Source organism: Staurois parvus, unplaced genomic scaffold, assembly GCF_062004578.1.
Source record: "Staurois parvus isolate SC_StPar_1 unplaced genomic scaffold, SC_StPar_1.0 ptg000032l, whole genome shotgun sequence".
NCBI classification, from domain to species: domain Eukaryota; kingdom Metazoa; phylum Chordata; class Amphibia; order Anura; family Ranidae; genus Staurois; species Staurois parvus.
Window position 1 is genome coordinate 195,952 of NW_028317828.1, and position 26,770 is coordinate 222,721.

Here is a 26,770-nt window from a genome sequence, read left to right on the forward strand (position 1 = left end):
ACTTTTATACTGGTGTTTCCATATTCAGTATTATATATTGTATATAGTGAAAAGTCCATATACACAAAAGTTAGCTATTTGCTAGCTATGCACTGTTTTGGATGAACAGTGAATGGTTACTCCCATTTTTTTTGGTCTTTCTGTAACTGGAAATGCCTGAACTTGCACAGAAGGTATTACTTCAATGAAAACTGTAAATTTAAAAATATAAAAAATGACGTTAGAAATAAAAATGAACATGTAAATCTTATAGGAGATTTTAGTGATTGGGTAAACATGTACTTTACAAATCATTTCAAAATAGGTATGCGAAAATTGTGGAATTCTTCAAAATGGGTGCGATCACATGCCTTTCATAGTTTTATGTACATGACTGCATATAAGCAGGAATTTAGTGTTCATTCTCCAACCTGCCCTGGATTAATTACAAATGTTGAAAAACTGGCTTACTTTCCAGCAGTATTTTCTGCTCGGTATATTCATTTGTATTCATATATAAGTAAAATTGACGCAACATTAAGAAATAAGATACATCACTACAATGTTTCAAACGTTTCCTTTATTTGAAGATGAAAGTGTGGTGGTTAATTGCTGGGAAGCTGAAAAAACCCCACGATTTTATTTCTGAACATTGCACTAGAGTAATGTTCCATTAGCATCATTTGCTGTTTACGTTAAAACTCTGGTGGGAAAAGATGGAGCCAGACAAACAATTTGGCCTTAGCTCGTGTGAAGAAGAGAACGATCAGGGCAGTAGTGTCCTTTTTTTCATTGTAATTTATCTATTACCCTTCAGTGAACACCAGAGAGTTTGTTCTTAGGGCGGGATCCTGTGTACTGATATACCAGTGGCGGTTTTATTCATTATCTAGGCTTTTATTGCAGCAATTTGTATACCTGGTTAACAAGTGAAGTGCTGTATAGTCTCTTTGAAAGTAAGGCGCTGAAAGTGTTTTTTTTTTTCTGCAATAAATAGCACAATAATGGGAATTTTATAGGGGTTTTTTGTTTGTTTTATTACTATGGGGACTAAAATGGAGTAAGTATGGACTTGTACACATGAATTTTTATATTGATTTTAATCCAGGCAGTGGGTGGAGCTCAAAGCTTCTTTTAATGTGTTTACCAGGATAACCTTAACTGCTTGCCTGAAAATTGCTTGTTGTGGACAGTGGAAAAGTATCAATATGCACACAGCTGAGTGACTCATAACCCATGCCTCCCGCCTGCTTGTTTTGTTATGTATATGGATTCAGTAAAGACATAACATCAGGCCTTTTTTTTCTCTGACAATAGGTGACGGTACCCCCCCCCCCCCCTAAGTCACCCCTTGTCTCCGCCCCCTAGCCACCTCCGATCTCCATCCCTTGGTTCTGCCCCCCTACCCACCTCCCAATATTTTCACTTTTAGAGAATACGGAACCATTCATTATGTGGTGCTAAGTAGTTTGTAAGGGTTTTGTTAAAAGAAAAATAGATCCCCCGCAGCCAGCAACAATAGACCCTCCCCAGTAGCAATAGATCCACCCAAAAACAATATTCCCCTGCCAGCAACAATAGATACCTCACAGCCAGCAACAATAGTGCCAGTGCCCTGATTATCAGTGTAGATGTCCCCTGTGTGGATTGCCGCTTACGTTGAGTGAGGAGAAGACTGGCAAATCCTATTTACAATGTAATCAGCTGTGACTGGACACAGGAGACCACATGGTGCCGCTATGATTGTCCTTTTTACCTCGATCACAGAGCGTGCCACAAGGGTGCGCAGGAGGGCGGGGTTCTGGGAAGACGTCAGTAGAGCCCTCCCAGAACTGGATGATCGCGGCGTAGCCATCATTCAGCTATAGCATGGTCGGCAAGAGGTTAAATACTTAGTACACTCCCTGCTTGTTCCACAAGTATAGTATCTTTTATTCGACCAGCAATCCCTCTTGTGCTCAAATGGACATACATTTGCTAGTAAATTGAAATGTGAATTGCATATCTGTTCCTGCAGGCCTAGACTGATGTAGCAGAGGTATGACTCATCTAAATGCACTAATGTTTCCAATCAGCTAGTACATACAGCTGCTTTATTACCCTCATCTAACTCTCTAAGAATAACGTTTAAGACCTTGTTTACATTTGCGTTTGAAGCTGTAAGAACACATGGCTGAGCCACGTTTTTACCCCCTCAAACTGCCCTCCACCCACTCCTTAAACTGCAAAGTCAGTGGAAAGGAGTATACACATGCTGTACCCTCAATGTTCTCCTTACTGACGAACACATCCCATAAAGCGGAACTTCCCCTTTTGTGTGTTCAGGTCTTCTGCACAAGCTTTGCCCCGCAACCAGCAGATACACAGGCTCACTCACATGTTTCTTCAGTGACCAGTCAAGGGGCGTTGTTTTTATTTTTGGACTTGGATAGGGTTGAGGGAATTAGGTGAGATACTCCAAAAACAAGAACGATGTACAACTTGATGGCTTAGGTATTCTTCAAGACAAGCTATATTAAAGTATTTGCTTGTAGCAAACAGTAGACAGCTTTAAGGTGGCGGCGGCGGTGGTGGCGGCGGCAGCAGCAGCAGCAGCAGCAGCAGCATTTTGTAAATTATTCTTAGAGCCACAACAGCAAAGTTCCTTTAAGTGGAAGATTAGATGGACAAACCTCTTCAGGACACCAGCCGGAGTCCCTGTTAACTAGACCCATAGCTGACTCCCTAGCACCAGAGGGGTGGCAAAGCACAAAGGTCCCCAAAATCTCTTAGAAGTGCCTGTATTCACACCATGTGCAAGGACAGCTGGTTACCTCCTTTCAACTTCCAAGCGTCCAGATACCAGACCAGAGCTTTAGCAGACAACCCCCCTCCGTCAGCTCTTTTTAGTTCCACAATCTCAGAATCCAAGTCCTCAGGTCTCCCACCTGAGGTCTCATGACAGCAGACATAGCAGCACTGCCTGGAAGGGCAGTATGCCCCCTCCAGGTTGGACTAATCATCTCCAGGAAAAGACCCCAAGCTTAGTGTGCTAAGTGAATATATAAAGTCTCCTAGCATCTTATCAGAGCCTGCCTTTATGGGATAGTCCAGGGCTGTATCTATATTCATGCTACCACCTGCATAGCTCCATGTCTATCATCCAGAAACTTCTCAAGCTCCCTGGATGTGGAGGGAGCTATCCGATTGGCAGTAACTGACCACACTAAGCAGACCTTGCTAGCAGAATTCAGTTTAACTGAATACAGTGAACAAACTTTGCCTTTACCTAACAATCACAGCCACACTGACTACAGTGTGGCAACTAAATTTTCCACATATACTAAATCTATATCTAGCACCTAACTAGGAGGGTGCTACATGGAAAAGTGGATTTGTGTGTATTATAACTCTGTGCTACTTTTTTCCTTCGTCCCAGGAGTGGTTCTCCTGTGCTTTCCTTGCACTGCTATAAGATTCCAGCATGCATGACAGAAGCCTGGATAGCTCACCTGTACTTTAGAGTACCACACATTCTTCCCATACCAGCTGCTAATTTGGATAATGACAAGAGTTGGAAGGAAAGGAAATATGTACTATTTTATAGAGGATATTTTAGAATTTTAAACTGTTAATTCATTAGTAGATAATCTGACATTGCTTGTTTATATTACTAAGTACTAGAATAAGTGACAGTGAGTGGACATCAGTTGTGGTCAACTTTCTTCATATAGGGAGCCTCAAATGTGGCCTCTGATATTATCAAAGTACTGCATGTAATATTCATTGAATGTAATGCCGAAGAAACTAGGTACCTACTCTAATCCCTGTGAGCCAGCCCTTAGAGGTGAAATGTGTTTAGGGAGTGAGGTATGTTGGCTGGAGACAGAATGTATGCATTCACTTTGGCTTCCATGAAATAAAACAATATGAAAACTTTAAGACGGAGTGTGACTCAACTTTTTCTATGCTTCTTTGGAAGCAGAGATGGGCTACAGGAGTCAGCACCCTAACAGAACTTGATGATGAGTGTAGGTGGTTTGGAACATTGTTGCAGATGAAGGGATGAGTGTTGTTTCAAACATGACTATGTCTTGTAAATCAAGTCTTCAAGTACCCTCATCGGGTTTGACATTGTAACAATAGCTGAGATTGGTGGCACTGATTAGGCAATCTGTGTAAGAGTAATGAAGGTTCTGAAACATGCCAAAATTGGGGTACTTGAGAAGTGCAACACCTGGTAAGTGAACCCTATGCATCCTTTTACTTCTACATTGTAACATTTTCCCTGGGAAGGTTTGATGCATTTTTCCATTTTTATTGTTTCAATTCTTTATTTGTATTGTAGCCAAGAGTAGTTATTCATCAAGCTGTGAAGGTCTGTATGGGTTCAGGTCAAAGAACAATAACAAAGGAAAGGGATTAGTAAACTAGCATTTTCTAAATCAGGTTAAAGGAGACCCGTTGTGCTGCTCTAGAAAGACGAATCTGTGATTAATACTTTAATGTGGCCAAAATGCTGATCTGCAATATATAGTTAATGTAAATTCTTTAACTATCCTGATCAACAATATCCCCAGGAATGAAAGTAAAGGTAAATCCAACATTTTGAGATGCCACGAGAGCAGGTAAAGAGGGGGAATCTTAATAGTGGGGTAGTTGCTCCTGCCTAAGACTAGGTCCACACCTATGCAGTTTGCATTTGATCTGTTTCTGCATTGCGTTTTTGCACCTGCATATTTTGCTGCATTTTTTATGTGCTTTGCGTTCTTTTGGTTTTTTTTTCTTGTTGCTAGGCAGATTCAAAATGCAACAAAAATGCCACAAAACCACTGTACATGCTTTTCTGCAGTATGGGGTATGTACTAGAGACAACTGTGGGAATAACACTATAAAGAATTTAAATGCTAAACAAAGTGTTTCTATTTCTTTTACAGATGATGCCATACAAAGCCTGAAATCTAAGAGCATCTCTAAATCCTTGTGCTGTTTATCTACCTTAAACTGCTACAAATTTGTTCTTGGATATTTTATATCACTAAAAAGGAAACTCTTGTCACATATTACTGTTGCCCCGATGGATGCTATTGAGACTACAAACATTGAAGTACACACAGAAGTTCCGCACAGTGAAACACAAAATGGATTTCCAAGATCCGTTTCTTCAAACAGTGAAGATGACAAAACGGTTAGGACAAAAGCCAAAGGCCTTCCCAACGGTTTGAGGAAGGGAACAAAGAAATATCCAGACTATATTCAAATAGCAATACCAGCAGACTCTAAAAACAAATTTCCTCTAGAATGGTGGAAAACAGGAATTGCCTTTGTCTATGCTCTTTTTAATATGGTTCTAACCACAGTCATGATAACAGTAGTTCATGAAAGAGTCCCGCCTAAGGAGGTAAACCCACCATTGCCAGACAAGTTCTTTGACTATATTGATCGAGTGACATGGGCCTTTACTGTATCAGAGATAAGTGGGATGATTCTGGTTGGAATCTGGCTACTTCAATGGCTTTTCCTCAGATACAAGTAGGTACCCAAGTGCAAAATATTTCCTGAAATGTTCTGAAAAATTAAAATTTTTGTAGAATTAACAAACTAGTGGTGTAATTTGACTGAGCTATAATGCTGACAGTGGCTACAACAGATGTCAAAATAGAGTTCTCAGTAGCAGTGAGTACAACAACTCCCAACCTGTACACTACAGTATATGACCAAATGTATATGGACACCCAACCGTCACACCTTTATGAGCTTTTTGGAGATCCCATTCAAAAATAATTTGGAATTACTAAAAGGTTGCTTTAACAGTCTCCATTCCTTCTGGGTAGGCTTTCCACATGATTTCTGAGTGTGTCTGTGTGATTTTACACCCATTCAGCCAAAGGAACATTTGTAAAGTTAGGTCCTGATGTTGGACAGGAAGACCTAGCTCACAATGTGTTAATTCCTAATAGGTGTTTGGTAGGGTTTGTGACAGGGCTCCTTGCAGACCACTCAAGTTCCTTCACACCAAGTTAATCAAATCATTTCTTTATAAACATGGTTTCATGCATTTGAACTCAGACAAGGCCCTGACAGAGTGGGGGACATCTGGGACCAGGGACAAAGATGCCCTGACTGTGCCTCAGGTGATGGAGGGAACACATCCTGTGGTGCAAGATGAGGAGCCCAGCTGCAGGGAGGAGTGGAAGGAAGAGGAAATCCTCCTTGATTGTACAAATCCCTGATCTACCATCCCCGATCACTGGCCGGACATAGAGTACATGGAGATGAAGGGTCCAGGGTTCTGTCCGTCCTGCCCGGTGATTGCTGTTAGACCCAGCCCTCACACACCTGTCACATCTGTATAGTGATCACTCTACTAGATCTGGATGTCTCAGTGATGATAGGAGATTGCACTGCATGATGAGAAATCTAAACTATCTTTGCTGTGGTAACTAGGTGACTTCACATTGGTTTGATAATTATAACAAATGTCCTGGCAGCTGGGAGTGTGCCTAAAAAGCTTTTGATACCAGCTACTAATTATAAATGATGCTAGTAGACAAATGGTTAAAGAAGACATTGGAGATTTGCAAATACCTGACAAGGGGTAGGGTCAAAGAATGTATGGTACTTACCTACACAAAACAGCAAAAGGTATGTGGATACCCACACAAAACAGCAAAAGGTATGTGGATACCCTGCAAATTATTAAGGCTAATTTACTAAAGGAGTTGAGATTCTTTATTTGATAAAGTATAGCTCTGTTTACTTTGAATACACAATCATGCACAGATGAAATAAATAGGTGTTTGCTTTTCACATGACTGTATAATTGAAGTGAATCTTCACTTAATTTATTAGGTGAAGAGTCTCAATTGTAGATCCCCAGCCACCCCAGTTTACCTACTTGATGTTGTAGAGCTGGGTGAGCATGCCGACCCCCTCGGTCATTGAGGATGGTGAGTTTGTTGGCCAGCTTCTCTTGACTGGGTTGCAGCACAGAGCGCAACATTCTGCCTGTCCTCCTCTACAGGAGCTGGCAGCAACCTCACCCGAAGGAGAATAGAGCTGAGGAGATCGGCAGAGACAGCCCGGGGAAGGGGGAAGGGGTTTACTGTTATAGGAGGATGATCTCTAATACAGCTCCCATGCTCCACAGTTGAACACGATCACACACAGGCCAAGCACCGCCAGCCAGCCTTTCCCTTCTGCTGAAATGCGGGATCGATCACCGCCACTCTACCTTTTCCCAGGGTCTGGAGATTTGGATTTTACTGCTCCGTCCCCATCCTGGCACCCTAATACAACTGGCTAAGCAGCCTACATGCTGGCACCGACCCTGATTAGAATTCTGATACCTCCTTAAAGAGAACCAGACATTTCTATTGTGCTATCACATGGTGGTTATTACATCCTGTGTAATAGCAATATTTTGTGTACGTGTAAAAAAAAATTAAAGCAACATATAATAAAAGAGATTTTAAAGCTATCTGCCCCCCTGTACATGCATACAAACATAATGGTGCACCTACGTGTGAAAGCGATGACTGTGCCACACATGGGTATCACTGCAAATGTCAGAGTGAGAACAATAATTAACTCCAAACCGATAACCTGTAAAGTCTTTTATACATCACCAATGGATCATTTTGCTGCTGTTTCATGGTCTTGAACAATTTTAGGGTTTAACATGTTTGGTATCTATTTACCTCCTCTATTTTACCAACATTTGGATAATATGTTGTGTTTGTTTGCACTAAGCTTAACTTTATTTTTTACTGAAATATGGGTTTGATAAGTGTACACAGTTATCATGTCACTTTAAAAAAAATTGCAACTACCACCATTTTAGGCCTTGTGCACACAGACACCATTAGGGATAAAATATGCCTAGCCTAAAAAAAAAACGCATTACGTCTTTTCCCATTGCTGGAGAGCCACAGGTGGGGCATATAGCCAGCCATAAACAGGAATGCATGTACCTGCGTAAGCACTATGATGTTATTCCTGAACGCACCACCTCCAAGTTCGGTAAACTATGCCATGTGCATTCGCAGGTAAATGTTGATGCAGAGCAGCATTGGTGTTCTCACCAGAACAGGGTCATACGGTAATTCACTTCTGTGGTCGACTACACAGCTATTGATCCAAATATGCCTAGTTTTTTACACTAGACATATTTTATGCCTAAATATATCCATGTGAATTTAGACTTATTCTCCAGGGTTTCTGCTTCCCGAAAATATGTTATTCTTAGGGTTTTAAAACCATATCAGGCCTAAAATGTGCATTTCATCATGTGTGCAGAAAATTAAAAAATCAGATCTGGCAGACAAAATTCTAAAGATTTGCATAGATAGGAGTTTCCAAAGACTATAGAAAAACAGAGTGACACATTTATATATCTAATTGTAATCTCTGCTTTTTAGCTTTCCAATTTTGACAGTGCAGTGCAAAATATTTTAAAGTGGAGAGTTTAACGTCTTCTATTACATGAACATACATAGTTTACATTTGGCAAAAAAAGCAGGGATTAAATTCCAAAGCACTTTACTTAGGAGCTGGCATCAGTAGTATTGAGCCCTCCAGATAGCCACACACTTTTTCCTACTACTGCTTATTGTAGTCAAGCTCGATTGGACATAAGCTGGCACTTAACGTTTTTAAAGAAATAGGTGTTCTGTGGAATGCCTTATTAGTACATAAACATATTGCTGGAGCTTGCCAGAAACACTGAGTATCATTTTTCAAACTAAAGCTTTGATCCAAGCACAAAAAAATCCACAAGCTTAACTGGTTCATTTAATCATCAGTATGCCATAATAAAATTAAATGTCTCAATAACAGGTCCTATGATTTTTTTTATTTTTGCTTATACCTACATTTTGTGAAGGTTTTGAGTAGAAGAATAAGTACCGTAAATGTGTCTGCTGGCTCCTAACTCAGGCTGGCTGGCTCCTGAATTTCTTTGCTCATATTAGGACTTTGGTATTTTAGTAGTTCGTAGATTACAAGCAGTCTTTTTAACAGAGAAGGGATAAAGAGATGTTCTCAAATTTTAAACCCCACCTTTTCAGGAGATACAAAATAATGCTATGCGTTTTGGTGAGGTAGGCCAAAAGTAAACTGAAAAGCCCTCCACTTCACCAGTAGCAAAGCATGGTAGAATCTTCTTGGAAAATAACATGTCTCATTCCATTGCATATTCTGCATTTTTGGATAGTGGTATGCTGAATGCTTCTTGGCCAGCTGTGCATCCAGACTCACTGATTAATATAATCCTAAAATAGTATGGTATAAAATAACCCCTTTATTTTTGGGATTAGCGATGGAATAGGATATTAAGACAACGATTATGCTAAGAAGGCCCTGCTGTTTTGCACTGGTTCACTGGAGGTTCTTTGTGGCCCACCCAACTTCACAGAAGCTATTGTTTCCATGCTCTGTGCTAATAGTGGTCAACATAGCTGAAACAGCTGTATGCAGTTTGTAATAAATGGCTCTATAATACAGGTGTACCTCGGTTTCCGAATTTAATGCGTTCTGCGGGACTTTGCGTAATGCGGAAAATTCGGAAACACGGTTTCCCATAGGAATGCATTGAAAACCAATTAATCTGTTCCGGAGGTCAGAAAAAAAGTAAAAAAAAAAGTATTTTTTATCTGTACAAAACTCTTCATAAAGTGCACTTTAAAGGCATAAAGGGACATGATTAAAAAAAAATTCATAAATGCATTGAAAGGCAATTAAATCCATTCCGGAGGTCAGAAAAAAGTAAAAAAAAAGTCTTATCTGTTCAAAACTGTTTATAAAGTGCACTTTAAAGGCATAATACTGTACAGGGACATGATTGAAAAAACAAAACGTAAATGCATTGAAAACCAATTAATCCATTCGTATTGCGAAAAAAAATTTGTAAACCAAGGCATTATTTTCAATGGATTTTTATTCGTAAACCAAAAATTACGTTAACCGAGGCCTTTGTAATCCGAGGTATGCCTGTATTAGGTTTCATACCTCCCAGCCTTTTTAAAATGGGAACACCTATTAGTAAAAGTATGTACATACCCCCTGCCATGCCCCCTTAAAGGAGAATTATACAAAAAAAAAAATAATTTAAACCCACAAGTGCTTTTTTTTATACCATTACTATTCCTTTATACTGGCTTTTTAAATTTACAGATGCAAATTTAGAATTTGGATGAAAGGTTTAGCGTTGTGAAACAATTTAGATAAATAGATCATTTTATATACAACTATATAGATCAGACCAAAATAAGGTGCAGATGAGCAGGAAAGAGCAACAGAGGGACTTTGTTCCAAATCAGGGACAGTCCTTCGAGATCGGGGACAGTTGGGAGCAATGGGTTTTATCTGTGCGATAAACCAGAGGTACTGGATGTCCAGTAGCTCATGGGGAATCGAGGAATGATTTTTGTTTTATCCTAAAGTGAGTAACAACACCATTATATTGAGGATATGTGATGGAATGAGACCTGTAAATACCTACTGTTCTAAGGTGGCTCTACAGTGCTTTAACAGCACATTATCAGTGCAAAAATGTAAACTACCATAGAGTTATAATATTGTGTTTATTTTGAATGGGCTGTACATTCCCCTAAACATAAGGAAAATGCCCACTATTTTTGTCAACAAAGTGCACTGTAATGCACGGAGGAGCATTGCTTTATGTGCATTGTTCCCCTTTAAAAGCAGGAATGTTTTGAATTACTATATAAATTGGGATTTTTATTGGCAGTATATCAGATGTTCTGGGTGCAGATCCACCCATGCATTGCCAAAATGCATATACTGCATGTGCATGCAGCTTTAAGCCTGAAGGAGAAAACCTCCACATGTTTGGTCCAAATGTTTTAGTGGGTTTCAGAACCTGGGCTGCATCTTTCAGCAAAAAAGCACCTCTAAGTGGTGCAGGCTGTGGAAATGCTCAGTCATTAAGAGTTGAAAGAATTTATTGGTTGAGGCACGAGTAGCAGGTCACCTCGATGGCTCTGTACTTCCACCTGATTACCCTCACTTTGATATCCAGAGTAGTACAGGGAAAAGGGAAGACATTTTAGTTGAGAACTCCGAGATCAGCAAAGTTCTAAATGCTTGTTTTTCTTCTGTTTCTATTTACAGATCAATCGTGGGGAGAAGGTATTTTTTCATCATCGGGACTTTGTACCTATATAGATGTATAACAATGTATGTCACAACCCTACCTGTGCCTGGTTTGCACTTTCAATGTGCTCCAAAAGTAAGTTTTTTTTTGTCCGATTTTTAAAAGGAAAAGCTACACATTACATTTTGTATATATAATATTAGAATGCTTCTGACTGGTAAAATAGAAATGTCGGCTCTCATACCTTCAGTGAGTCAAGATATAGTTCAAATGAACAACAAATGAAGACACGGGTCTCTAATCCAATCCAAGCTAAAAAGCATTTAAGGTGTTACTAAACCCAGGACCCTGCATTCCCTATATCTGCTCTCCCACAGTACACAGAACATGGAAGCGCAATTATTTTTGGAAATATAAACTGCTAAATACCTTTTCTCATCAGCAGTTAGAGCAGTCTTATGCCTTCTATCCGTGTCCAGCCGAGCACTGATTAAAGCTTGTAGGAGGAGTTGAAATGTTGCTCTAGGAGGTTGCAGAACCCCTGACCGCTGTCTGAACAGTGCTGATTGGCCCTGTGCCGATCACATGCACTCTCCCAAGAAAAGAAAAAAACCTCTCTAGCAATACACACCAAACCGAGCATGTGCAGAGTGACTCCACACGATATGTCTTATCAGGAGCAAAGAGGGAGACACCAGAAGAAGGGAAGGATCAGAGAAGTCAGGATCAAATGGCGTTTTTACACAATGCAGAAGATTAACCCCTTAGGTTCAACAGAGAGTGTAACAAGCATGCTTTACTGCATATACAGACTGATTTTACAGTTGTAGGTTTAGTAACACTTTAATCATACAGTAAATGATTTTTAGTATGAAATGTGTTAGTCCCTTTTGCTGGCTATATGTTGCCTATTAAATGAGTTTGCATCAAAAGCTACATTGTTCAGCCATCCATTGTTGGATTGACATACAATACTCAGTGGTGAGCTGGACCTGCACCTAGTTGTGGATTGCAGGTAAGGGTAGATCAACCTGGAGCAGTATTACTGTTTTGAGATTGATAAAATAGTTGTTTGAACACTCACCTGCCCCTCCCTGTGCTTTTCAACAGAACTTAGCAGACTGGTTTAACTGTGTCTTCTTTTTCCATAAGACTCATATTGGGCATTAAATAATTGCAAAAACAACAAATGCTTATTGTAAGTATATAAGCATTATGACTTTTATGGAGCCTGTATAAAATGTAAATATACCTAAACAAAGCAGAAATCAAGGTCAATGTTCAAATTACCTGCACCAACCACCATTGTGGAGGCAATCAGACCCAGCAAAAAACCTATGCAGACCATGGTGATAAGCAATCTCTCTGGAGGATCTGCTAATAATTTAGTGGCTTCAGACAGTCAACCTATAATTTTGTTCTATTGTTAGTGGCTATGGTTGTCCAGTCCTTGCTACTGCTGTAGTCTCAAAGTTTAAGATTCTAGCATACTGTATTGATCATTAGAACCAATTGTATGAAAAAAGTTCCACCAGGAAATAGTAGAACAGTCAATAGCTGTTGCAAAATATATATTCTGCCAAAAGCTTTAAAACTAGAGGCTCTTTCTGCCTTTCGGTGGGCTACTTATGCAGGTAGTTCGAGGTAAATGTGTCTTGAAGCTTAGTTAACAGTAGTCAGATGAAATGACTAAGGATATACCCGTTCACATTATAGCTAAAGGAAGCTGTGAAAATAGCTGTTTAAAAATTCAGCTTAGTAAGAACTGCTATTTTTTGTCAGATTTCAGCTTTTGCTATCAATTTGCATTCCTTTTTTTAGGTACAAAGATTGGAAAGCATGTTCAACTTCAACTAACAGCAAATCAGTTTATCCACAGAGATATAAAAGATAGCAGGGCAGGTTCTACATGCTGCTACTGCCTTGACAAACCTGTTTGCTGCCAACATTCCAAACTAGAGAATTCCAAATACATATCAGGTGTCTGGATGTAAAGCGTGTTGCCCGCAGGATTCAGTCAGATTTCACTTGACATTTTTTCAGGGCAGTTTAAAAGATAAAAAAGTACTATTTCTATAGGATATACAGACAAATTGATTATTGGGGCTTACAGTATGTGTATATCAATGTTTATACTGTATACAACAGAAGAGTCTGTACACTGACTGTTTAGTCTGACCTTTCTAAAACTTTTGTACCCCAGAGAGACCCTTGATATAATTTCCAGGTCTCAGGGAACCCCTGTAATAACCAATTCATTGGTGACCCATGAGAAAATGCCCCTTGTATTGATAGTGATAAAAATATCTCCCTTACAGCAGTGGTCCCAATGCCACCTTCCCAGACAGCTAAAAAGATCTCTGGGGTCATGCACCTAGCTCTGCCAAGTGGAATTGACCCCTGGACACTGAAGGCACCATCAAATTGGAGGTTAGCAAGTCACAGCAAAAAGAATCCTTAGCAACCTCTGGTGGAACCCTGGTTGAAGCCCAAGGCTTCAAAAATTTCATACAGCATCAACCAAGTCTTGGTGGTCCTGGTTGTATATTGTTGGTTTTGTGATAGACTATTGTCCAAGAATGGTCTAGCATTTTGCAGAATTTAGGTGGACTATGGGTTAATAAAGTCTTCTTGTTAAACAGTCCATGCAACTAGACCTTGCCTTATTGGCAAATAATTGTGATGCTGTGGGCTATGTTGCATAAAATACACCTAAATGGCCATAGCTTGTATACGGAAGTTTAAAAAAAAATATTAAATCAAGTTTATTCATTTTAAAATATTAGGGTTCAGATTTTGTCTTTTTTTACATATGCCTAATCTGATATAGTGATTAATTTATACTTTTAATATCTTTCAGCTCAATGGAGATTCTTACGGTAAAGCACAAAGAATCCTGCGACTGTTAACTGGGGGTGGCCTGACTATCACTGGATCTCATATCTTATGTGGAGACTTTCTTTACAGCGGACACACAGTCATGCTGACCCTCACCTATTTATTTATCAAAGAATGTAAGTTTATATATTGTATTTGTTGTCAAGTGTAACATTTTAATGTGGTTTATGTTTACTTCTTTTTTTAAAGTGTATATATTGCTGAAACCTTTTTTATTTTTATTGTCACTGTTTGTTTTGAGGACTATTTCCTCCACTTGTACCAGAGACACAATAGAAGTGAAAGGATCTCTACAAAGTAAAGAGAATACCCGTTAGATAGCTGTCACCACAACAGGTATCCCCACTTAAAGATCTAGCATTAGCTCTTGTTCTGATAGCAGCTGAGAAAATTTGGATTTCCATCACTATCTTCCTTGGGGACAATGGACTCCAAGGACAGATTATTATTATTATTATACAGTATTTATATAGCGCCAAAAGGTTTGCTCAGCGCTGTACATTATAGTGGGGGACAGTACATGAGACAATACAGTAACAAAACAATACACGAGGGGTTTGAGGGCCCTACTCTTTCGAGCTTACAATCTGGGAGATAGAGGATAGATCTTCCCAGCAGGGCACAGACCGCAATAAAAACTTAACAGGGGTTCTAATTTTTCCCTACTCCATCAAAAACAATAAAGAGAAGCTTTTAGTACATAAACACATTAGGATCTATAAATGGCTGTCAATAGATGTTTTTATCTGCACTTGCTCAAGAAAGCCATTTTGGGATACTTTGTTGACCCCTTCCTAAAATGGGGTATGTAGGATATTCCTGCTAGAGGGATCTCTTAATCCGTCTTCACCATACCCATGGTTATTTGACCTTTTTTTTGGTTTTGAACAGTGCATTAATAAAGGGAAACTTTAGTCTTTTTACAGTGTTTTTAGATATGTATGTGTTGGGGATTGGTTTAATATCAATAACTATTATTATTATTATTATTATTATTACTACGAGTTTATATAGCGCCAAAGGGTTTGCTCAGCGCTGTACAATAGGGGGGGACAATACATGGCACAGTACAACAAAGACAGACAGCGTACGAGGGGTAAGAGGGCCCTACTCTTACGAGCTTACAATCTAGGAACTATCATTGGCTAATATGTTTAAAAAAAGAACAATGATTCTGAATATAATTTATAGTATAGATTATATAGACTGTGGTTGCAGTCAAATTTACTGATCACATATGCAGGCTTTTTTTCTGTTCATTAGTTTTTATTGAAGGTTTTTATCTCATCAGAGTTGTTCCATGGTACAAGTACAAAATTTGGTTAGAAAATAAACAGTATACCAGGATAGTACTTTATATCTTTGAGTCACCCGGCAGTGACATACAGACTTTTTAAGTTTATACTCAGGGGTTGATTTACTAAAACTTAAGAGTGCAATATCTGGTGCAGCTCTGCATAGAAACCAATCAGCTTCTAGTTTTTATTGTTAAAGCTTAACTGAACAAGCTGAAGTTAGAAGCTGATTGGCAACCATGCACAGCTGCACCAGATTTTGTTCTCTCCAGTTTTAGTAAATCTACCCCTAAGTGTGCTTCACTGGTCTTCTCTTACTGCAAGTCTAAGAACCGGGTCTAACGTGACTGTAACCTGCACTAAAAGGCAATCAAATTGCTACATTAACCGGGTCAGTTCTTTGGACGTCCAAAGAGTGAACCTTTAATCAAAAGCTGATGGCTATTGATCACTGTCACAGAGCCCCCTCTGCCGGCAGACCCCCCTCCTCCCGTGGTTCCCAGGCTATCCCACTGTTACTGGAGCCCAGGAACACTACCGCCGGCTAGGGGAGGGAGAGTATTGTGAGACCAGGGCAAATTCATGCCTCAATCTCAAATGCAAAAATGAAACCGGAAATTATGTCACTTCCAGTTTCAGATGTACCATTTCCATGGCCAGTACAGCCAGGGAACACATTTGTGCAGGGGAGACATTGGGGTCTATTAGACACCTAATGTCTCCATAAAGAGCACTTGTCACCTGCCCAGTGCTATCACACAGACGTTTATTAACCCCTTGTGATAGCAATCAAGTAAAAATAAAGAAAAAAATACATTTATAATAAAATATATTAAAATTTAAAAAAATAACATTGCTATAACCCCCGTTGCCCTGCACACCTGAGCAAACACAATCCCAGACTGTGCTCATGTATGTAATCTGTAGTCGCACCACACGTGTGACAAATCGCCCTGAATGTCAGAGTGAGAATAATAATTCTAGCACAAAAGCTCCTTGTTAACGCTAGACTGATGAGCTGCACAGGCTTTTAAAGCGTTACCTATGGTAATATTTGGGCACTATAGTTTTTGGCAATATCACGGGCATGCACAGTTTCAAGACATGGAATGTTTGGTATCTATTTACTCAATACAACCTCAACTTTTATATTTAAAAAAAAAAATGGGTATTCTATTGTGTGTTTTTGCACTAAAATTAATTTTTTTTAGATTTTTTGATGAAACTTTTCATTTAATAAACAACTGTACAAACATCATGTGACACGAAAATTTGCAGCTATCACCTTTTTATTCTACAGGGCCTCTGTGTTCAGAAAATATATAATGTTCTACATTAAATATTAAAAATACTGGGAGATTGATTTAATGTACACAAAGAAAGGCACAGATAATGCTAATCATATATGGCTTTCCATATATGGATAGATAGATAGATAGATAGATAGATAGATAGATAGATAGATAGATAGATAGATAGATAGATAGATAGACAGACCGATAACTGCAATGTTCATATGACCGTTTTACATCAGACTCCTTCAATTTTTTAAACAAAATACATCAAGCCAGGCAGTGCCAACAGGGCCATCCACGACTCGAATTTCTACTGATTATGCAGAAATCATAAAAAAATTTGAGCTGTGTATGGTCAACTTAAGTAGCATTAAAACCCTCAGCGTGTCTTGGGCTACAGGGTTATGTACTTCTATTCATGCACACAGTGTAGGGAGGCACAATTTTACACAGGGAGGCAGCACAGGTTAACCCTTCACACAGAAGCAATGCAGTATACTGTATACAATGAGAGGGACTAATTTTGGCTTTCATCATATGTATACAAACAGGAGCAGCTGCATTGTACAGTGCTGTATATTCAGATATCAGATGATGCCAGGACATCCCAGCTATGGACTGCAAATTGCCCCACTAGTGTCTTTGATGTATTATTTATGCTGTCTAGAGTGTTTCTCCTGCTTGTGAAGTTCGGTTACTTGTAGACTGCTGGCAAGTATGTGCTAGCGTTGCTTCTCTTTCATTATCTACACACCCAACCACAGCACCTACTCCTACCTAGAGCCAGCCTGGAACTGTGTATAGGCAGAAGGACTTTTTATATGTAGTACTGCAGGGTGGACTATGTCACTTTGGAAATAGGGTGCCCAGCAGATGCCTCCTCCTGACTGTCCCTTTTGCACAGATTTTTTTGGATCCCTGTGATGAAGTCAAAGAGTTGAAGAAGATTATCTCTTTGAACACAACATGTAAGTTAAAGAATAAGTTCACCTTTTGGTAAAAAATAATAAATGCACATTTTTGTGCAGGTAAAAAATAATAAATGCACATTTTTGTGCAGGTAAAAAATGTGCATTTATTATTTTTTGCTGCGGGAGCCTGTAAAGCATTGCACCAGCAATCAGTAGATTGCTGGTGCCATGCAGGTCTCCTGCAGATCTGTCAATATATGTTCTTGTCTCTACGGGATGCACGGGCAAGCAGTTATACTGACAGATTCAATGAACTACCACAGCACCGTGGTGATTCATTAAGAACTACAAGCCTACAGCCGCTAAGGATGTAGGGACTTATAGATTCTCATCACAGATGAGTGATCAGTTGGGAGCCCAAAATGGACATATTTTTACGTTTGACAGCTAGCAAGGGGGGGATCCCCCGCTTTCAAGACCGGTGCTTTCAACACATGTTACATGTTACACCCTGAATATGGGTGTAACATGTTATGAAAGGTGAACTTAACCTTTAAAAATTACTGCTGTGCCATTCATTTCACAATCAACAGCTCTTGTGCCATTATGAGTTACTAGACTTTATCAAGCTTTAACACAGGTCCCCTAGTGCATTCCATTATGATTCTGATAAAGTGTTAAAATCAGTCTGTACATGCAATAAACCAAGCTTGTTATACTCACTGTGGAACCTAAGGGGTTAATCCTCTGCATTGTGTAAAAAGGCTGTGTGATCCTTTCTTCTCTGTTCCTCCCCTTTTGCAAGCGACCACCTCTTATCTCCTGATAAGACAGACTGATTCGTAGGCATTTGCACATGCTCAATTAGTTGTGCATCGATAGAGTGTTTTTTTCTTTCTTAGGAGAGTGCATGTGATCAGCACAGGGCCAATCAGCATTAGTCAGACAGAGATCAGGGGTTCTGCATCCTCCTAGAGCAGAAAGAAAACTCCTCCTACAAGCTTTAGCTAGTGCTGGACTCGACACTGATAGAAGTCACAAGACTGCTCTAATGTCTGATGAGAAAAGGCATTTAGCAGTTTATATTTACTAAAATAATTGCATTTCCATGTTTTTGTACTGTAGGAGAGCAGATATAGTGAATGCAGGCTCCTGGGTTTAGCTTAATATTGACTGCTCAAGAGTAGTTTTTTCCCCAAAACATGTTGGGAGTATTTGGTACGCTTAACCATCAAATATTTAAAAAGACCTTTAAGTGAATTGAACATTTGTGGCAGACCTTCCCCAGTACACATTCAAAAATTGATTTGAGCAATATTTAGAATGTACGGTAACTGGAGTTCAGCTTTAGAGATGTAAAAAAACCCTATTAAATAAATTAGAAAATTTACAGAGGACCCCAAATTTTACACAAAGACACTCCAGTACAGGAAGATTTTATATTCTCAGGTTTCCCAGAATCTCCCCAGAAAGACTGTGACATCACCCTCGCCTAAGTGCTGTGGAAAGCCTAGAGTGTATTAATATATTTTCTTACTGGTGTTTTTTCTTACAACTTTGATGTGGCGATTTGTAAAGGGTAGAGAGGAAGGACCTTGCATTATATTGTAAGATCTGCTTTGAAGTAGTGCATTCATTGTAAACACACATAACAATATCTTCTGTGATCTAGTACAAATCTGTGTTGTAACATTTCCAGCTTTAAATGTTTTTTTTTTTATTAACTAAATAGCAAATAGTATATACCATTGAAAAAAATAATTTGAGCATTGACCCGATTTCTTCCAAAACGTTGCTTCTAAAAACCAAAACACCATTAACTCTGTATCCTGTACCATTACAAGAATATTACTTTGTGGGTCAAGCCACTTATCTCTGCTGTAAGGCGGAAGATATAAAATGATGTAATGATTTCTTTTTATAGATTCATTTTTTCTAGAACAAAGAGCTGTGTCTGTGAAGTAATCATTTTCACAACACTTTTAGAAGATATCAAGAAGGCTTTTTTTATCTATCCACTGGAATTAGTTGAGCATGCTGAAAATTCCATTTGGCCTCATACATTTTCATTTTAGCATGTCCTCCTTTCTTCTGTTCTATAACTTGTTTTCGTTATTCTGTGTCTTGAGGTGTTTATACTGCTCCTCCTGCTGTGTCCATGACATGAAAAATTAAAGTTAATAAATATCCGATGGGAAGAGTTGGACTCATTGTAGCTATTGCTTTGGCAGGTGTGTAGGCTGCTTGGGAACTCAAGTACAGGGATCTAACCACTGGAGTCTTTGAAATAGATGTTTGTAGCAAAAGCTTTCATAGGAAATGTGGGCTTTCCAGTGATTGTGAGATTAATTTGCATGTGGAACTTTTCATGTTTTCTCTTGCAGATTCCCCTCGTCACTTTTGGTGGTATCACTTATTCTGCTGGCTGCTGAGTGCTGCGGGGGTCATTTGTATTTTAGTAGCTCACGAACACTATACCGTGGATGTTATTATAGCTTACTACATCACTACTAGACTCTTCTGGTGGTATCATGCAATGGCTAATGAAAAGGTAGGTAAAATTTGAGTTCATCTTCAAGCACTTTTACTTATGTTCCTTTGCAGACCATTTAAAAAAATAAATAGAATGCATGTCAAACTAGAAGAACTCATCTTGAATACAATTTGAGTCCTGGAAAATGTTTGACTTCTTAACAGCCAGTCCTGTTTGACAAAGTATTCTATGAAACTGGTGGGATCATAATTAATTGATTATTAACCCCCTGAATGATAGCTATGGTCTGCTTCTATTACTTGTAAATTGTCTTCTCTACAAAGAGGTCTAAATGCTAGCAGAATATATACTTAATATACCCCTTTCTGCTCACTACACTCACCGGCCACTTTATTAGGTACACCTGTTCAATTGCTTGGTAACACAAATTGCTAATCAGCCAATCACATAGCAACAACTCAATGCAATTAGGGATCTAGAACATGACTTGCTGAATTTCAAACCGAGCATCAGAATGGGGAAGAAAGGGGATGTACGTGACTTTGAACATGGCATTGTTGTTGGTGCCAGAGGGGCTGGTCTGAATATTTAAAAAACTGCTGATCTATTGGGATATTCATTCAAAACTATCTCTAGGGTTTACGGAGAATGATTTGAAGAAAAGAAAATATTCAGTGAACGGCAGTTGTGTGGACAAAAATAGCTTGTTGAGGTCAGAGGAGAATGGGCAGACCTGTTCAGCTGCAACATTCAGATGGTAGTGTCAGAATTTGGCATAAACAACATGAAAGCATAGATCTATCCTGCCTTGTATCAATGGTTCAGGCTGGTGCTGGTGTAATAAATCCATCCTGCCTTGTATCAATGGTTCAGGCTGCTGCTGGTGGTGTAATGGAGCCATCCTGCCTTGTATCAGGGGTTCAGGCTAGTGGTGGTGTAATGGATCTATCCTGCCTTGTATCAATGGTTCAGGCTGGTGCTGGTGTAATGGATCCATCCTGCCTTGTATCAATGGTTCAGGCTGGTGCTGGTGTAATGGATCCATCCTGCTTTGTATCAATGGTTCAGGCTGGTGCTGATGTAATGGATCCATCCTGCCTTGTATCAACGGTTCAGGCTGCTGCTGGTGGTGTAATGGATCCATCCTGCCTTGTATCAATGGTTCAGGCTGGTGCTGGTGTAATGGATCCATCCTGCCTTGTATCAACGGTTCAGACTGCTGCTGGTGGTGTAATGGTGTGGGGGATATTTTCTTGGCACTAGCCAGGTGTACCTAATAAAGTGGCCAGTGAGTGTATACTTAATGTACCCTCTTTCCAATGGAGTTGGCTGTTCACTATTTTATCTCATAATCATAATGACCACCTAAGGGCTGTATAAGCTCTGGATCTGCTCTGTAGCTCTCTGCGTGCATGGGGACTGTTTAAAGGTATGTTCCGTTATCAGAAACAAATTCTAGGGGTTTCATGGTATATAAACATCACTGGAATCTATCAGGTCTCAGAGCAGATGGGTCTCGACTTAAGCTGGTCTTGACTTTTCCAACAATTTAAGTAGCTGAGAGCTGTATGAAGCACTGAATTACCATTCTACAAGGGGTTATTTAATGAATTATAACACTTTTTAAGAAATGAAACCCTGTCTATGATGTGCTTACTTCATTGCACCTTTAATTATTGAACAGTCATTGGACATTTGATGGGTGCAGATGATTGCCATGATAGCTTATGTTCCAATCATGTGAGAGTACTTTTTTCTTGGCTAAATGAAAGATTGCTTAGAGTACTTCCTAATGAGCTCTGTTAAGCTATATCTTTGTTAAGTCCATGTGGTGTACCCTGCAAAGATATGAATATTATCTGTCATATCCAACCATCCTTTATTATTAGATTAGACATGCAGTCTGTCAAATCAGGGTCAGCATATTTAAAGATTCTGCTGTATTTTGAAAGATGAAACAATGTATGTCATAAATCTTGATGTATTGACTAGATTTCAAAGTTCCCTGTAAAATGTAATAAAATTGGCTTAACCTTTGTTTTAGGCATTGAAGACTTCATCTCCAACTAATTTCCTTTCCCGGTCCTGGTGGTTTCCTGTGTTTTTCTTTTTTGAGAAGAATGTCCAGGCTTCTATTCCATGCTCCTTCTCCTGGCCCATCTCATGGCCTCCCAGCTGCTTTAAGTCTTCATGTAAAACATATGCAAGGGTTCAGAAGACTGGAGAAGACAATGAGAAATGCACATGAATCATCAAGGAGATAAATTATGACTCTTCAAAAGAGACTAACCAAAGGAATATTATTTTTATGAAAGAAGATGCACCTGTATATAAAGAAGTGGACCAAATTTTCAGATGTTGATTGCAACAATTGTTATAAACAGGATACGTCTGTATCCATGCACATAGTACTAACAACATATTCTTTTTTATGGGTGTGTTTGTTAAATCTTAATTGGATCACAAAAGCTGTTCCCTCTGGAACATGTGTTTTGTGCCTTCTTTGGGGTAGCTTATGTAATGTATTGTTCATTAACTCCCTTATACAGCATATTGGTAATATCCCACATATGTCCCTTACTTGTGTTATTTGCCTTTGGTTCAGGAACCATTGTAGATAACAGCATACATAACTGTAAGAAGATAATCTGGTAAATCACAACTTTTCACCACTGCTTTTCAGGTTTATTAAAACATTTTCCTTGGGTTCAAACTCTGGATTTCACCGATCCATCTAGGTAAAGGTCAAACTTTGAAGATGTATACTGTCACTGCAGCCAGCAATAATCAGATGCTGTACTGTGCTTATTACCAAAGACAAGAAGTGCTTCAAATACAAATGCAGAGAACCAATATGTCATCGCAGTTGCAGACTGTGCAGACATCAATGATGGCTGACCTGATCTGCAAGTGAGATACAGAGAGCTCAGCCCTCTAATGAAGATGAAAAGAGTGGTTTAGTTTATTTATTATAGCAAAGCAAAATGTGCAGCATTTTTGTTTTATTTTGAGTTCTGTATATTATGGAGTAGAGCCTACAAACATACATTTTATCTACTAGTGGCTACTGTGCACATAGATGTTATTTGTTATTCTGTTGGCAATCAAAAGGGCTGCAGCTGCACAGAAAAGGTTGGATCTGTAAATGGGCAACCCTACAATTGTAACAATTTGTAGTCTCACGTTAATCCATTTAGAAGGTTTACATTTTTGGTATTATTAAAAAAAAACATTGATGACAATCTATTACTGTATTATTTAAAGTACACCTATTAGCTATACATACATTCTAAACTGGTTATAAGTACCACCTATCTTCAATTGTCTTCTTGGACACAACACAAGAAGCCTCAAATACTAGGAAGCACTAATATTCAAACTTCACTTGTTCCCTGCAGTGAGTATTGTTGGCTCCCATTGCACCCCAACCCCAATGGTAAAGAGCTTTTTCCATTATAATTATTTGTCAGTACCAAAGTGCAGGATCGTGTAGACCAGCAAATAGCATTTTAGGGACTTTTCATAATTTGTTTAACAGCGTATGCTAGGATTTAGGGTGTTTGAAAAAAGATATGAAGGTCTCTGAAGGCACTGCTAGCCAGTTTAGAAATTTGAATAACTGACAAGTGTACATTTTTGTAGACTGACCAAAAACATAGAACAGCTAATTGCTATCTGGCTGTTTTTTAGCTGTAAATACATTTTGCCATATTTTGTAGTCAAAATGAAAAGTGCAATACGATGTAAAGGTCTCCTGTCAATTATTGAGAAATTCAAGAGTCTTCTTGTTATACAAGAAGATAGATAGGAAATTGTGTACGTAAGAAAACCTTTATGTCAACTTACTATTTATGTAACTGTATGATGTCATTTTATTTGGCATTTTGCCAAATTGGATTTATATGCTTAATACTACAATATTACACAAAAATGCTTTGTTTTCTTAGTAAAAACATCAGAACATGGCTATTATACTCAGAGATGCATACCCATGGCTCAGGGAATCTGGGAACAAATACAGTCAGTGTTAAAAATAGATATTTTTCTTTCTTGCCTTCTGTGTCACTAGTTGATTTGGCAGCCAATGCTAGTGCTAATCTGCCCCAAATGGTAAGGTTTTCACCTTCTGAAATTAAAAATCCCATCCATGGGAGTCATGTCAAATGTCTCTTTGATTATGGCTTTACCCCTACGAATGGTGGGGTCATTTGTCCTATCTCGTGGACAAATGACATTTGTGTGATTTGAATCCTTTGATTGCGTTATGTGTGGCTTTTCCCTCCGAGTTTTAGCTTAAATGTTGTCCTCATAAACTGCACATAATCTAGGCTGACAGATTACTATGGTATCCCTTGTGTGCAACACTTACCATTGTTAGACATGTGCCGAGTCCATTGAGATCCTAGCAACTTCTCTAATGTATACATTGTTTCCTAGGTTTGTGCATTTCCCTCAAAGGAGGTTATCTCTTTAAGGTACACCTATCAACCCATGTGTGATGGCAAAGGATGCAGGTTAAAACTAGTTTGATGGCTTGCCCCTTCATATCTAACACCGCTCATAGACAGATTTGTTATGCAGTTAAATTGTAAACAGCTCTAAGATGAGCGTATAGCTGTTGCTGCAAGTCTTCAGTAAACTGAAGGTGGGGCACAATTTTAAATTAACGTGTAAAAACATTTTAACCTTTTTTTCAGCAGTTAGACATTTTTTAAGCAATAATTTAAACTTTTTAGGCACACATCCTCTATAGCTTGAAATATTTTACCATACCTAATTGTGCTGTTCTAAGTCTTGTGTTATGTTATGTTGCACCTACAAAATAATTAATGTGAGATGTTGTTTCTAGTTTCTGAAATGTTCTAAATAATCATTGTGTATAACTGAGTTCAGACACAAACATTTGGGTTTTATGTTAATTCATGGTCTTTGTTTCTTGATACCAAAAAGTGACTTAAAGAAGAATATATATTGAAAAAAAAAACAAATAACTAATTCAAAAACCTATTTTTGTAAGCAAAGATCTGAAGTTTTTTTTCCCAAGAATGTATACACAGAAACATATTTTGATAAAATTAATATTGCAGAATAAACCAAAATGGTGCTGTTGTATATTTGCCATGGTGTATTCAATGTTTATCTCTTTCGTAAAAAAAAAAGTGTAATTAAACGCTCAGCAAAACCATTACAACAACATTTTACCACTAAATAGATAATAAATATACAAACATACAAAACTAGCAATAAATTCATTAGTGCAAAATATATGTGAAGATGAATCTGTAATAAAAATCCCCAAAAATAAACTTCATACAAAGTTCCCAAAGGTGTACAACTCTCTCTCTGTGTAGCAATTTAAAGTAGAATTCTATGTTTAATGTCACTTTAAATAGTCACCCGTGCTGCTCCTGGAACACATCACAACTTACTGTATATAGCTAATGCTACCACAGTCTAGTCTGTTACAGCACACCCATAAGCCATATTGCTTCTTACCTACATACAGTAAGTCATACCATCTCAGTGGGACAGTTGTACAAACAGTACAAATTGCAAACAATGAAAAAAGTAAATGGCATAACAGCAAGTTAAAAAAACCATAACAGAATATTATAGGGGAGGGGGGAGTCCTCCAGGCATGAAGGTCTTTATGAATCCCAATGGAAACTCTCTCCCCCAGTGTGATAGCAAAATGAGCCAAGATTTTCCATCCTGCCAAACGTATTGACACTCTCCTCCAACTTCAGAGCTTTTTCCTTGTAATTACATCTCATTAGGCCAGTGGAAATGAAATGAAACATACAGTACAAATCGCAAATAGTGAATATAATAACTGGCATAACAGCAATCTTAAAGAAAAAAAATATCAACATATTATGGAGGTACCTCCAGGCATAAAGTTCTATTTGGATCCCACCAAGAACTCTCTCTCCCCCCAGCATGACGGCAAGCTGGGTCTAGATCTGCCATCCTGCCAACATATTGGCACGCTCCTCCAACATCAGAGCTGCTCGACAAACCTAGTAATACTAAGGATTCTTCTAAAGGCTCACCTAATTGCAACCTCAATCCTCCCTCCCCAGGCCCCTTCCAATCGATCCCTCCCCACACACCGTACCGCTACCCTACACCCCTCCAACATGAAGGTTTGCACAACACCGCCATCCTTAGAAGCCCCCAAACTACAGAGACCCCCCAGTTCACAGGACTCCAGTATGGGAGTAGAGCTATCTTCTTGTAGGGAACAGCTACTGGATTAACACTGGGCTATTATGCCCTTGAGCCAAATTATTAAATACTGTATACCTCTATGATCCAAACTACAGATTAGTATATACCCTAGGACTTGAACTTGCTTTCTAAAAAAGTTTACTATTCTGAAACACATTCGCCTAAAATACATATTGGTGTTGATTTACGAAGGTAAAATAGGCTGTTCACTTTATAAGGGAAGTTGCGCTTTGCAAAGGAATTTTCCCCAGAGCCTAGTGAAAGTAGTGAAATTTTACTTTGCAAAGAATAACCAATCACATGCAAGGACAATTATTGTTTGTGCATGATTGGATGATAGAAGTCAGCAGAGCTGCACCTCATTTACTAAGATGTAGGGAAAGTTCCCTTGCAAAGCGCAACTTTCTTTTCAATGTTAACAGCCTTTCAATGTTAACAGCCATACGACGCCCTCCCAGAACTGGCCGGCCGCAGTGAAGCCATCATTCGACTATCTGCGGTCAGCAAGTGGTTAAATACCAGGACTGAGTACGACAAGGACATCAAGATCAATACCTGTTGCTACACACTTG

General features: G+C 38.8%; 1 protein-coding gene across 1 annotated transcript in view; it reads left to right on the forward strand.

Annotated features, from left to right (window-relative positions):
- The window catches only part of SGMS2 (sphingomyelin synthase 2), a 93,579-nt gene extending 68,500 nt beyond the window's left edge, over positions 1–25,079 (forward strand). Inside the window, exons 2-6 of the mRNA XM_089660790.1 lie at positions 4,896–5,490; positions 11,092–11,209; positions 13,935–14,088; positions 19,858–20,024; positions 22,012–25,079. Of these exons, the coding sequence (XP_089516916.1) occupies positions 5,036–5,490; positions 11,092–11,209; positions 13,935–14,088; positions 19,858–20,024; positions 22,012–22,215 (1,098 nt within the window). The 5' untranslated portion in view covers positions 4,896–5,035 and the 3' untranslated portion in view covers positions 22,216–25,079. The remainder of the gene's footprint in view (positions 1–4,895; positions 5,491–11,091; positions 11,210–13,934; positions 14,089–19,857; positions 20,025–22,011) is intronic.
- The last annotated feature ends 1,691 nt before the right edge of the window (positions 25,080–26,770 follow it).